The 14,813-nt window shown below is 30.5% G+C and overlaps 2 protein-coding genes across 4 annotated transcripts; one reads left to right on the top strand and one right to left on the bottom strand.

Moving 5' to 3' along the window:
* The first annotated feature begins 2,528 nt into the window (after positions 1-2,528).
* LOC127257965 (spore wall protein 2-like) lies at positions 2,529-6,371 on the top strand. Of its 3 annotated transcripts, none has more exons than XM_051284573.1 (3): positions 2,529-2,654; positions 3,668-5,973; positions 6,074-6,371. In XM_051284573.1, exon 2 carries the CDS (start codon positions 3,714-3,716, stop codon positions 5,937-5,939), a length of 2,226 nt encoding a protein of 741 aa, XP_051140530.1. In that variant the 5' UTR covers positions 2,529-2,654; positions 3,668-3,713; the 3' UTR covers positions 5,940-5,973; positions 6,074-6,371. The 3 variants fall into 3 exon arrangements, with proteins under 3 accessions (XP_051140530.1, XP_051140529.1, XP_051140531.1); XM_051284572.1 differs by lacking the exon at positions 2,529-2,654 and adding an exon at positions 2,661-2,905; XM_051284574.1 differs by lacking the exon at positions 2,529-2,654 and adding an exon at positions 3,172-3,189.
* Positions 6,372-7,130: 759 nt separating this feature from the next.
* LOC127258327 (uncharacterized) lies at positions 7,131-8,410 on the bottom strand. The gene has a single exon (XM_051285126.1). It carries the CDS (start codon positions 8,216-8,218, stop codon positions 7,214-7,216), a length of 1,005 nt encoding a protein of 334 aa, XP_051141083.1. The 5' UTR covers positions 8,219-8,410; the 3' UTR covers positions 7,131-7,213.
* Positions 8,411-14,813: the final 6,403 nt, after the last annotated feature.

Genomic DNA, 14,813 nt, shown 5'->3' with positions numbered 1-14,813 from the left:
CCTCAATTCATAAATATTTTTTTTTAAAATTTATTTTTATAATTTAAAATATTATATAAATATTTATTTTTTATAAATAATTTAAAAATTATAAATATAAATAAAACTCGCAAATTACGCTTTTTAAGTGGCCTACAAAGAAACTGCTGACCCAAATAATAATTGTAGATTAACAAAAGAAATGAAAATAGGGCACTAAAACTAAATGTCAAGATTTAAACATATATATATATATATATATACATTTCACTGAATATAATGAATAGTAACTATTTACATGCAGATGGATTTGGACAAATAATAATAATAATAATAATAATAATAATAATAAAATAAATAAATAAATAATATTTGGTTAGAATTAAATGGGGGTGAGGTCAAGGTTGTCCAAATTATAGAAACACCACAGATGATCCATCTCACATTGCATTCATTGATTCTACAATTCATTGGATATGTTCAAGCTGGATTTGTTTGTTTGTTTGTTTTTTTTTTTTTTTTTTGAATTTAAATTTTTTATTTAAATAATATTTAGTTATGATATTATATTAATTATAAATTCAAATCTAACACCAAACAAATCTGATACTATTTCATTTAAAAAATGAAATCTACAAAACACAAACCAAACACAGCTGTGGCTACTCTAAAAGGGTCTATTTGTTTATTACTTTGAAATATCTCAATTATTTTTTCGTTTTATCCACTTATGATCTTATATTTTTATTCTCTCGTAAATATATAAATTTATTTATTTTTTATAGACTAATTTTATGTTATTTATATTATATAAAATTTAATTACCTAAACAATGATATTCATATATAATATACTTTATTGAAATATAAAATTTAAAATCTTCACAATGCCTATTTTTAAAATTATTTTTAATCAAATGTATGTTATATTATAATTCAAGCAAATCTTCAAACTAAACTTACTTTCCACGTCAGCTCTAACTTTCTACCAAGGGTGTGTTTGTTTGAAGGATTTTGGTGGATTTCCACTATTCATCCAATTTTTTTCCCCCCAAAAACATCAAATCAAACACCTATTTTTTATTTTTTATATTATACTAAAAATCAATTTTACATTCAAAACATCACATCAAACCCTATTTATATCATATCATATAACTATTCAAATTCAAAATTTTTACTGTTCAAATCCCAATTCAAAATCCAAACCCCCAAACAAACACACCCCAAATGCATCTTACATTATGGGTGTTGTTGTTTGGAAAATTTCCCACAAATTTTATTATACATCAATTTTTTTTTCTTAAAAATATCAAATTATACTTATATTTTATTTTTTATATTATACCAAAAATTAATTTTATATTTAAAGCATCATATCAACACTTATTTATATTACATCGTACAATTATTCCAATTCAAATCTCAACTCAAAATTCAAACCTTAAACGAAAAGACCCTAATTAATATTATTATTATTATTATTATTATTACACTCATTCATTCATGCAATGCAATGCACCTATAAATTAATTAATTAATTATGGTCCACATATCTAATTTACATTTGCACGGACAATTTTGTCCAAATCCGCATTGATGGTAATGTATCTATATGCATATGGTTGTTAAAAGCATATCTGAATTATTTAAAATAGAGAGACTATTATTATTATTATTATTATTATTCATGACAACATATATTGCAAAATTTTGCTACTTTTAATTCATTATATTTTCGATCTGCAAGTCACATCAGCGGAACTATTAGAATTGTAAATTTTTCTTATAGATCAATAATAAGTACTTTTATTGCATTGTATTTTCATTTACACTTATTTTGAGAGATATTTCAGTATTACTTATCCTAAAATTATTCTAAAATAAATTTTAGAATTCTCAGCACCAGATCCGCAGCCTTAATTGACGGCTAATTTTCCATATTTGAAATTAATCGTTCTGTAAGCCAAAATATTAAATTTGATGAGTCATTTAAAATAACATTAATCCAAATCCGTCTAAGCAAACAATTAAAACTAATGGGCTATATTTAAGGATTAGTGCTTGATCTAGATTTGACCCAACTTAAAATAAAATACACAATTATAATTATATTTTAAATAATAAAAAAAAAACTGGGTTGGGCTGGGCTGGACTTAAAAGCCTCTCTGTTTGAGTTTTGCCGGCCCGTTTTTCATCAATACACACATGGGCCAACCATAAGCCCAAATATTCTAAGCCCATTGGCCAATACAAGATAATTGGGCCTTTATAGGCCCATTATTCAACCCTTTTGTTTTCATTTCTTTTTTCTAGTTTGAACTTATTAATTTATAAAATTTAAATAGTTATCATTAATACTAAAAAAAATTAATATACAAAAATTTCGTTAAAATCAAATACTCTGGATTAAAAATAATAATTGTTTTGTTTTATTTTATTTTATTAAAAAAAAGCAGTTTAAGTTTTGAGGTGTCGGTCGGAATAGATTTCAACGCGCATTCCAGTGCGTGGAATCAACGCAGCATTGGGACTCCACGAAGAACTCTCTCTCTCTCTCTCTCTCTCTCTCTCTCTCGGTATGTCGCTCTCTCTCCATATATATGTTTGTATGTATGGATATATATGGAAGGGGACCTGTACACAGCAGATTCCAGATCTACTTCGGGAATTAAAGTAAGCGCAGTATCTCGCATTGCTCCGTGCTTTATGAAGTTTCCATTTAGATTTCACTTGGAATTTGACTTGATTGTCAATGTTTATATTCGTTGCATACTGTTGAAAAGATTAGCTGATTTCACTGTATTTAAGAAATTGTAGGCGATTTTTTTAAGGTTTTCGTTACTTTTCTTGTATCTTAATTATTAAGCGTTGAAAAGCACCTTTTGCCGTTAGACGTGGATCTGTGAAGTGGCTACTGGCATCAGGTTTGGCTCGTGAAACCTTTTTTAATTGGTCATTAGCTTGGCAATGCGATGGGGAAATGTTGAATCTGTTTTACTCAGTCTGTCGATTCATTGTGTTTGAGTATTGCTGTTTGATTTCTAGGTTCTTTCCGATTCTGAAATTTATAGAAGTGTGGTTTGTTTGACATGATTCTATACCAAAAATAGATTCATAGGTTTGTGATTTACTATCGGTTCACTCGTCATTGAAGATTACTGCATAGAGTTGACTTGATCCGAGCTTAGCCCATGATCTTATCCCTTAGGTGTTGGTGTTGTTTTATCGCATTATTTATTTTGGTTAGTCTTGTTTGTTGTGTAGTTTCAGTTAGATCCAGATCACACAATAAGTGAAAATTTAGGATCTGCTATATGTATGCCAAGTGAATTGAATATTGGTGATGTATTGGGAAATTAACTCATATGCATAATATGTGCCTGTATTGATGGTTTGGGGGACAGAGGACCTTTTTGGGCATAGGATTGATTAGATCCCAAGCCAATCGCTCACTAACATTTTATTTTTTGTTCAGTCTTTTGTTTGATGCTGTGTACATTCCCTGATTTAACTGTATTGGCTTTTGAATTTGTCATCTTAAACAATTGTAAATGTGATTTGTTTGTAGTTTATGATTTATTTGATCAACCAGGAACACTTTAATGGGTGAAGGTAGTTGTTTGTCAAATTGTCAATATCTCTGGCTAAATGTTTCTTTGACCTTCTTGCTGTATCTACCTGTGCAGGACATATAGTTTGAGCTTTTCTGGTTAGGGCTGAAGTGAAGAGATCATGTTTAAGCAATCGCCTCGAAGAGGTCAGAGAAACAGAGGGATCAAAGTGAAGCATGTAGTGCAGATATCTCTGTTGCTTGGAGTTTGCTTCTGGCTGCTTTACCAGGTGCAGCAGTCCCATGAAAAGAAGGCATCATTGAAGGAACAAGATGGGGGCAGCGGCGTTATCAAGTTAGGAAGGAAGGATCTCCTACCTACGGATATGGATGCAAAAGAAGAAAGTGCACATTTTGACGATGAAAACAAGCCGGAAGAAGGAGACAGTGGGCTTGAAGACACTTCTGTGAATGATGCCACAAAAGAGACAGAAGAGGGAAAGGAGAATGAAACTGGTGGAGGAGAGAAAGGTGAAAAGGAAAGAGTTAAGGAGGATGAATTCAAAGAGAACAGTGAGAACGAGATGGATGGTGATGAAAAGATAAAAATAGCAGAGAATGAGGAAGCAAGTAAAGAGGGGAACGATGAAGAGCAAAACGAAGAGAATCATGAAGTGAACAAGGAAAATAATGGAAATGATGGTGAGAATAGTGAAGGGAAAGAAGATGAGGAGAACAAAGCTGAAGAAACCACACAAGGGAATGATAAGAGTGAGGGAAAGGGTGAAGAGAATGAGGATAATGAGAATGTAGGTGGAGAAACTACAGGTGAGGTTGAGAGGAAGGAGAATGAAGAGAACAAAAGTGAGGAAACACCACAGGAGAATGAGAATGAAGAGCACAAAGGCGAAGATCGGGGCAATGAGAATAAAGAAAACAACAGCGAGGTCATAAAACAAGAGAATGAGAACAAAGGAGAAGAAACCCCACATGAAAATGAGGGTAAAGAGAATAAGGGAGAAGATACAACGCAAGGAAATGAGAGTACCGAGAAGAAAGGGGAAGAAGCATCACATGATAATGAGAATACAGAGAATAAAGGCCAAGAAGAAAAGCAAGAGAATGAAAATACGGAGAACAAAGGCGAAGAAGGAAAACAAGAGAATGAAAATACGGAGAACAAAGGCGAAGAAGGAAAAAAAGAGAATGAAAATACAGAGAACAAAGGCGAAGAAGGAAAACAAGAGAATGAAAATACAGAGAACAAGGGAGAAGAAGGAAAGCAAGAGAATGAAAATACAGAGGACAAGGGAAAAGAAGGAAAGCAAGAGAATGAAAATACAGAGAACAAGGGAGAAGAAGTAAAACAAGAGAATGAAAATACAGAGAACAAGGGAGAAGAAGGAAAACAAGAGAATGCAAACAACTTGAACAAAGGCGAGGAAGGCAAACAGGAAAGTGAGAACAACTTGAACAAAGGCGAGGAAGGCAAACAGGAAAGTGAGAACAACTTGAACAAAGGCGAGGAAGGCAAACAGGAAAGTAAGAACAACTTGAACAAAGGCGAGGAAGGCAATCAGGAGAATGACAACAAGGAGAACAAAGGCGAGGAAGGAAAACAAGAGACTGAGAACAACTGGAACAAGAGCGAGGATGGAAAACAAGAGAACACAAATTGGAACAAAGGCGAGGAAGGCAAACAGGATAATGCAAACAACTTGAGCAACAGTGAGGAAGGAAAGCAGGGGAATGAGAACAACTGGAACAAAGGGGAGGAAGGAAAACAGGAGAATGGAAACAGCTGGAACAAAGGCGAGGAAGGCAAACAGGAGAGTGAGAATAAGGAGAACAAAGGCGACCAAGGAAAACAAGAGAATGGGAACAACTGGAACAAAGGCGTGGAAGGAAACCAAGAGAACATGAACAATGGGAACAATGGCGATGAAGGAAAACAGGAGACTGAGAACAAAGGTGAGGAAGGAAAACAGGAGAATGAAAATAAGAATAGCAATGGCGAGGAAACGGCTCAAAAGAATGAGAATCAAGACAACAATGGCCAAAATGAAAACAAAGGTGAAGCAACAACAGGGGAGGTTGGGAACAAAGAAAACACGGACTCCAAAAACAAAACCAATGATAAAAAACCAGACTCAAATTTCACTGAAGCGAATTCAGATGTCGAAAAAGGAGGTTCAAATGATTCTCACAACACCGAACAACCCGGTGAAGTGAAAGATCAAAATTTGGAGTCCATGACACATGAAGGTGAAAACAACCAAGAAAACTCAAGCAATGGTGGTGACTCTTCCACTTCAATACCCCAAGAAGAGAAAGACGCCCGGACAGACCTGGGGACCCTTCCGCAAACAGGAACCGAAATGAATACGAACGATCCCGCCGTCGCCTGAGTGACATTGTCTTGTGAATCTGTAGCTACAAAAGGTTTATACTTGTACTTCAATATTTCATCTTGCTTTTTTCTTCCGTTACAGTCATGGAAGTTTCATAATCTTTGGCTGTTATGTTGTGTTGAAATTTGCAGGTATAGTGTTATAAATCAGGCTCTTCATAATGTCAAGGCTTTTGTGGGAATAATTATTGGGTAATCTTTTAAAGTTATTTATACAATGATTTTGTTGTTGTATTGCAATTGATAGTGATTTATTTATAAATTGTAATATGTAGCATGGTTAAGGTTGGGTTCATTTGGCTATAAGCTATATTCCATCACTCAGATGCCTTCATAATGGTGCTGCTTATTTCCTTTTTCATGTACTTTAAAATTTTAGATGTTTTTAATTCAACTCTTATGCTTTGAGGGTATCTCAAATTTTGCTATCTGGCTAGAATTCTCTTAGCGGCTTTATTTTCTTAGTTTTGATTTTTTGAAATAAAAAATAATTGTTAGATGTAAAATGATGTGTCTAAAGATGTTCTATTATATTATTGAGTGTGAACATGATTAACATAACCTAATAATTTTCAAATCTTTTATTATTATTATTTTTAAAATTTTTGAATATGTTTACACACCATTCTTTCTCTTTTGATCCTTTCAAAAATAATTTGTAAAAACATACCAAATAAAAAATAATGGTAAAATGATAAATATATATATATATATATATATATTGAAAAGTTTATATCACCTAAAAAGATACTAGTATAAAAATGAAAGAAAGCAAATATTGTTGTAAAAGTTGAATAACAAAAAAGTATGAAAAAAAAAAATACAGAGGCAAAAATTATAGAGTTGTTTTAAAATATTAAATGTGAATGATACTTTGGTAACCAAAAATTAGAAAGAAATTAATAGGATAAATCTATCAAAATATTATTTAAATTTAAACTAAAACCAAACAAAGTTACGATTAAAACATCATATGCAGGTGATTAACTTCGGCCAAGAATAGCTACTACAAATTGTTAGGTTATGAAAAATATAAATAAATAAATAAATAAAAACATCAAATCTAATGCCACCCAAAATGGGTTAGATAAACAAGAAACTTTAATAGAATTTTAAAATTTTGAAAATTTGGAAAATAATAATAATAATAAAATTAATAATGAATAAAATAATACCAAAAGTCCGGAAATTAATAATAAGAATCAATGAAATTGAGAGAATTTGTATAATTCTTAGTGTATATATATTAAAAAAAACAGCACAAATACGAAGCTAATGCACTTGGTCATCGCAGCCAGTAGTGCAGTGGAAATCCGCGCCGGCCTCTCTATCAACGGCGGCGCCGCCGCAGTTCCCCTCAAACTCACCCAGCAACTCCACCACCTCTGCGGCGGTCCACCCGCCGCGCAGCAGCCTGCCGGACAAACCCACCACTCTCACGCGCCACTCCACGCCGTCTTCACTCGCCGCCCCCTTATCATCATCGCCGCCGTCCATCATCATCATCTCCCGGACGTCCTCCTCCGTCCATCCGCCGTCCCTCAGCCGCCACCACACCTCCTCCAGACACCCGTCCAAAACCCCGCTCCACCACCGCCGCCTCCCCCTCCCCTCCGCCATCTCCGTCCAGAACTCGATCCTCCGAGCCTCCGTTGCCGCCCACGCCGGAGCCGAAAAACAATCCCGCCGCCGCCGCACCTCCGTGAAATCCACCTTCTGGAAGAATCCGGCAATGTCGAAGCTCCACAGCCTCACGCCGCCGCGGCAGACGTAAAACACCGGGTTCCCGGCGGTGCACGGCGTTGCCGGAATATAAAACTGCCGGTACATAGGGACGAGCACCGGCGCCCTCTTTAAGAATTCTCCGGCCAACTCCGCCGCCCCGTCGCCGTCGCCGGGCCGGTCGCCCCAGCTCTCACTCCAAAACTCGTTTCTAGAAACTTCCTTACAAATCCCAAGAACTGGCAGGTTTATCAGAATCTCGAGCTGCTGTTTGGAACCGGACCGCCAGTTGGGAAAACCCGGTCCGACCGGCAATCCTTCGCGGAGAATGGACCGGAGGTCCGGCGGGAACACGAACCCGAACGACGCCTCCACGGCGACGAATTCCGCCTCCGATAGCCCAGATTCCACCGGAATATTCGACGATCGGAGATAATCGATCAAGCTTTTGGCGTAGGCTGCGTATGAAAAGCACACTCTGAGCGGCTTCGGGTTCGGAACGCTACTCATCGTCTGGAAAGGCTCCGCCGTCGCCGTCGCCACCGCCGCCGCCATGGGAGGAGATTTGAAGCTTTTTTTCTGCAGTGTATATAATGAATTGATTTGAGGGAGAATTGGAATGTGAATGGAAGAAAACTTCGCGGTAGTAAAATCGGGGTTTGATTCGGAACTGAACCTAAGTTTGAGGATGAAAGCAACTGCCTTGACTAGGTCACTCACTCATTATATATATATATATGTTTGTATGTATATATAGGCAATTTGAACAAGATGAGTATTAAATTAAATTAAATTAAATTAATGTTGTCTCTAGTAATGGATTTATTTTCATTGCTAATGCTCTATTTGGATATTTAGTTATAAGTTTTTTAAGTTTTGAAATTTTTGTTAACAGTAAAAAATTAAATATATAATTTGATTTTTTACTAAAAAAAAATAAAGATGGATATAATAGAGAAAATATTTATTCCTACTAACTCTTAAAAATATGTTAAAATTTCGATTTAATATTTTTTAAAAAAAACAAATACTTAGACTAACTAAAATATATTATATTAAGATATAATTTTTAAAATATTTAATATATATTTTAATAACTTTTTTAATCATATATATTAATTTTTGTTTTAAAATTATCAACAGGACTACTTATATAAATAATAATAAAATAATATTATTTTGCTATCATCATTAACTCTCTAAACTTAATTACCTTAAATATTATGCTCAACCAAACACATCAACTGTTATAAAATGAAAAAATATATATTTAATTGAGAATAACAAAATTATATAGCAAATATATATGTATATTATTTTTAAAGAAAAGAAACATAATGCAATTTTAAGATTTATTCTAAAAAAAATTATATTTTCTTATAAATACATTAAATTATTATTTAAATACAAATTAAATACACTCCAAATAGATAGACGGACGGAAATGGTTGTTTTTTGGGCTATTCATTTCTAAATAATTTGCTTGCTTTTGAATTCTTACAATTTTTAATAATTTTTTTTATTAAATTATTCAAAATAAATGATATGTTTAGAAATAATATTATTTAGCTATTTATTTTAATATAGTCTTTATAATTTTCTACCAACCTGCACACCTTAATAGTCGTTATGTAAGCTCCACATAAAAAATGGAAGCAGGCGAGCTGCAAAATTTAATTATTTGATATTTAATTAGGGTTTGCCTTGATTACCATTTATTGATAAAAATAATTTTTTTTTTAAAAAAAAATATATATATATATATTTGGAGTATTTTTGCCGCCATATTATTATTATTATTATTTTTATTATTATTATTATTATCTGAAGCCGGCGTCACAAATAATTCAGTGACCATAAATTAAGTAATGTGTTGTTAATATTACAACCATAAATTTGTCACCTTCTTCCCCTCAATAACTCTTAGATATATATATATATATAGTTATGTTACACAATTATGTATTTCATTATATGCATGATTGAAATTAAATTAGCATATATTGTGTGAATTATTATTATGTATTGTCATTTCATATTATGTATTTATGCTTTATTAATATGCAAATTGTGTTGAAATCAATCACGACATATGTTATACTCCATCCGTCCCATATCTATATATTCATTTAATTTTCGTACGAAATTTTAGAAATATTAGTACTATACTGGAACATAGTAGAAGTAAAAGTAAAAAGATTAAATTGTCTTTATTAGTATTGTATGATATAATATTTATGTAATATATTATAAATTGGAAGGGTATTTATAATGTTAGGTATATAGTAGTACAGTTACTAAAAAAATAAAAATAAAATGAATACTTTGTTATGAATTGACAAAAATGAAAAAAATGGATAGATTGTCAAGGGACAAAAAGAGTATGTATTATTAACATATACTATCGGTTCGTACTCTGTACATTTGTGTTATATTAAAATGCACTTTGTAGCATATTCAATAGTATTATTGGTTTATGTAATGCATTTTATGTTATATTAACATGTAAATTATAATAAAATTCATCATAATATGCATGTATTGTAGTATTAATTATTACCAAGTACTAATAAAAGTTACTACCCCAATGCTCACCATAAATATTGTGAAGTGAGGATTTTTTCTTTTTTTTTTTTGGCTACACAATTTTGTTGGTCATCGTAAAAATATACATATTTTATATTTCATTTGTCTCACTTATCATGTTCACTTTTCCAGTTTCGATTGTCTTGCTTATTTTATCACTTTAATTTCATTTTAATTTTTTAATTTATAATTTTTTTTAAAATTTTAATTAGATTGATTAGTTATTTTAATCTATAATTAATTTATTATAAGATAATTATTTTTACTAATGTATTTTTAATTATTTATTAATTATACTTCTTTTAAATTTTAGTGTCTACAGTAAAGTGGACATAATACCTAGACGGAAGGTGTATATAAGATATTATATATATTCAAGTATTATTATTTTAAAAAACAACAAAATAAAAAAAGAACATATATATATATATATATACCCACGATGTTGGGAAAGCATTAGAGTTAGAGAAACACCACTGGCTGCGTGAAGCTCATTTAATGCAGAATTAATTAATTAATTAATAATTCATTTATAAATATTGCAGCTTCGTCTCGATCGCCATTAATGAATGCTCAATGTATACTCATCTCTACTCTCACATTACATATATACATAAGATTAAGGAATATTTCGGTGCCTCTTTAGGAAAAAAAAAAATTGATTTAAATAATATTTAATGTATGTGATGTTTTGTTAAATAGTAAATAAGGATAAACTTTTATCAATAGGAAATATATATAAAAATCCATATGTAAATAAAAGTATATTATTTTATATATATATATATATATATAAAAATAAAAATTGTCAAATACTTGTAAAAAAATAATAAAAACTATTTCAACGAAACGGAAACAATACCACTATATCTCAAACTACTTGTCCTGTAAGAGATGGTCTTTTGGTGTAGCAGTTGCACTTTCGTCACCTGTCACACATGGTTCGCTTAGTTTGACTTTCTTATCGAGCCTGGTTTGCAAGGTATTAGGTTCGACCGGGGGATTTTAAGTCAAAAATTTGAATCTCTTTTTAACAAAAGTAACATATTTATGCATTTTAATTAACATTTTCTATCTTATATTTTTAAAAGAAATAAGTTTTATATATGTAAGAGAATAAATTAAGAGTAGCTTTCAATTAGTTTGCATGGGATTCGATCAGAATGTCAGAACCTTCACGCATTGGAATGTTTTATTTATTTATTTATTTATTTTATTGTCATGCAACATTAATAAAAGTCTACCTTCTCATTTCACTTCATCAATGCAAATCCCTATTTATATATATATATATATATTTATTTATAAAATGTTACATGAAATATTATTTTTATAAAAAACAAAAACTTCAAACTGAATTTCTGAATTGTGTATTTTGCAAGAAGTGTTGGGAGTGATATTTATTTACATTTGTATATTTTAATTATTGTACTGTTGTTTAAGTAAAATAATAATTAAATATATTATTTGTTATATATAAATATATTGTTATTGAAATCAAATTATATAATTTTCAAGCCTCTTGTATTGTTTATCTTGTTTGTCTTTTTCATATTTAAGATACAAAAATAATTATTAAACACAAGATAAAATAATTGTTGCATTTTTTTTTTGTTTTAAGATAAAAATATACTACAATGTAGTGTATGCTCTTTTGTAATTTTCATTTTAGATTTTGTGTTTTATATTTTACTATTTGTAAGTTAAAATAATTGTTTATTGTGATGTTATATATATATATAAGTATTAATAAAATATTTATTTATTTTTTAGTAACTATGAATATTATTATACATTACAAATTATAATTTTAATATTACTTTTATTTATATCAATTATTACAGTAATTTACATATCTATAATGCATGGTTTTAAAAAATGGGCGTAGGGTTAAATGTTAGGGCTTGGAGTTTGAGTTTGGATTAAAGAATTTGGACCGAGTCTGGTGGGCCGGATTAAAAGTGGGTCAGCTTATTTATTTATCAAGGTCCAGGACCAACTAAAATTCCCAGTAAGTCATGCAAATATATGCTAATTTGATCGGACACAAATTTTAATAAAAGTGAGTAATAATTGTTATTTTTTTTTATAGTAAAAAAATATAAAAATATAATAATTTTTAACTAAAAAGGAAATGATAATATTTTTCAATAATAACCCAAAAAAAAAAAGTGAGTATAGATTTGAACAACGGGTGAATTATATTTTAAAATGTAATAATCCTTATGTCTATCAAATTTATGATTTTTTTTTTTTTTTTGTTTATCTATAAAAGTACGTATTTTTATTTTTAGCAAATAATTCTTACTACCAACATCTGCACACTCAATCTATCCAATTTTTTTTTTTTTTTCCTCACATCATTATCTCACTCGTATAGTTATCAAAATAATTTTACTTTATATTACAATCGAGAGTAGAACATATCACAAACAAACATATATAGTGAGTTTTTACAGTACTGCTTATTTATGGGCCAAAGCCCTTATCGATATAAACAGTCCTAGGCCCATTAATCAGAGATTCTTTATTTTTACTTTCTATTGTTTTTAATTATTTATTATTTATAATTTTTTTCTCTATAAATAATGCCCATATTATTTTAAGGCTATGAGTCCTTTTAGTTGTTTTTTTTTTTCGATTTTTTTTGGTACAATTTCATAATTTTTCTATTTAAAAGAAAAATAAAATTGGTATTTATATTTTGTTTCTTTTAGCGATATATAATTGTTGCATTAGATGTTTTATATATAATTATAGAAAATTATTATATTCTAGGCAATAATATAACCATAAAAACATCTTATCAATATGTGATATTTAAAATAGGAATTGAGTAATAAAACATCTAGAAAACACACACATAAACATATATATCTTAAAAGATGAATATTCAAATAAAATTTTGCATAAAAAAATAGAACAACAATCAAATTACTTAAATTTGTTTTAAGAAAAAAATTACTAAATCATTCGTATGAACGAACATTTCTCGTGTACCATGTGTTCGCATCATGCTAATAGTTAAAAGCTCCGGGGTAAGGCAATATTTTTTGCTTTAAAAAAAGATGTCTATACTTATAAATTATTTAAATTATTAAATTTACGATCCTGTATATATATTATCATATATAATGGTTAGATAAAAAAAAAATAAAAAATAAAAAACTTTGAACAGGCGGATTTTTCGATGTTTATTGATGTCATCCATGACGCAATGGCGATAACCGAAACATTTAAAACCTATTCATTTACATTTATTGAGAGACGTAATAAAAGTTATTTATTCTTTTTTAAAATATAAATATTTACAATATACTAATTTGATTTAAAATATGGCAATCATAATAATAATAATATGATGATAATACTAACAATATGCAAATTCCTATGAAAGTATGTTTGTTTGTGTTTTAGAAAGCTTTCTAAAAAATTTCTTTTCGAAATAGATTGTTAGTATAATATTTTGCTAGTGTGAAAACGTATAGTCGTAGATTGCGTGAAAACACCGAGGGAACACAAAAAATCACATCTACAACGGGCATGATTCGAAGATTGTGTGAAAACATCGATCGAGAGAAAACACGACAGACATGAATTCATGGATGTAAGAGACAATGATGAACTAATATGACAAATTATTGATTCGATCAGATAAATTAATTAAGGTCTTTAATTAGAACGACGAAGAACATACAAAGAATCCAACATACGATTCCTTGTACATACATACATACAAACAAACAAACATACATAATTGTCATCTTCTCCACACTCATAAACTAAACTTAACACAAATTCAATCGTCAATCTCTATCTATAGATATCTCTATATAATTATTTATAAATTAACTATAATAAGCTAAGGAAAAAAAATTCAAAAAGGTAATATATATATATATATGTAATAAATTGCCTGGCTCCATACTGTGTGCCGACTGCCGCTACCGAAGCAGTAAAATCTGAAAATCTGAAATCGAGATCAACGCCTAACCACCGCCGTCGACGGCGCCGGCGAATCGTTGGCGACGAGGAGAGGAAGCGCCGCCATGGATCGAATCCATTTGAGGGGGAATTAAAAAGAGCATTGGGAGAGTTTTTGTCCGACGGAGCTTCTGCTTGCTTGTCCTTTCCACGACGGCTGCTCCTATATATCATGTCCGTGGCGGGCGGGGCGGGGCGGGTCGGGCCGGCTCGCGTGCCTGGGGCAAACTTCGGCGCCGTGCTCCTCAAGAGTCAGGACAAATATCTAGTTGATCCATTTTATATCTCCATTTTGGATTTATTTGGCTGAGTTTCATATTATTCGTTCCGTCATCTAATTATATACTTATTTTACAGGCAGATTTAAAAATAATAGATAAAAATAAAAGAAATACTTTTTAGGGTAAAGAAAAATAGGAAAAATATATATTTTTTTATACCAAAAATGAAACTACTAAAATAAATTTAGATAACAATTTTTTAAAAAAAAAAATAAAAATAAATTTGAATTATAGAAATAGTATTTTTATAAATTTCTATTATGAATGTGTTCATTACATTACTATAATATTTAATAATT

The sequence above is a fragment of the Andrographis paniculata genome, unplaced genomic scaffold, assembly GCF_009805555.1.
Source record: "Andrographis paniculata isolate CXL003 unplaced genomic scaffold, ASM980555v1 Contig59END, whole genome shotgun sequence".
Classification (NCBI taxonomy): domain Eukaryota; kingdom Viridiplantae; phylum Streptophyta; class Magnoliopsida; order Lamiales; family Acanthaceae; genus Andrographis; species Andrographis paniculata.
Note: the sequence above shows the minus strand (reverse complement) of the source record. Positions and strands in the feature narration are given on the sequence as shown.

What these genes read in the sequence shown, in the direction of transcription:
- LOC127258327 (XM_051285126.1), bottom strand. Translation starts at nt 8,218, where the DNA reads ATGGCGGCGGCGGTGGCGACGGCGACGGCGGAGCCTTTCCAGACGATG.
- LOC127257965 (XM_051284573.1), top strand. Translation starts at nt 3,714, where the DNA reads ATGTTTAAGCAATCGCCTCGAAGAGGTCAGAGAAACAGAGGGATCAAA.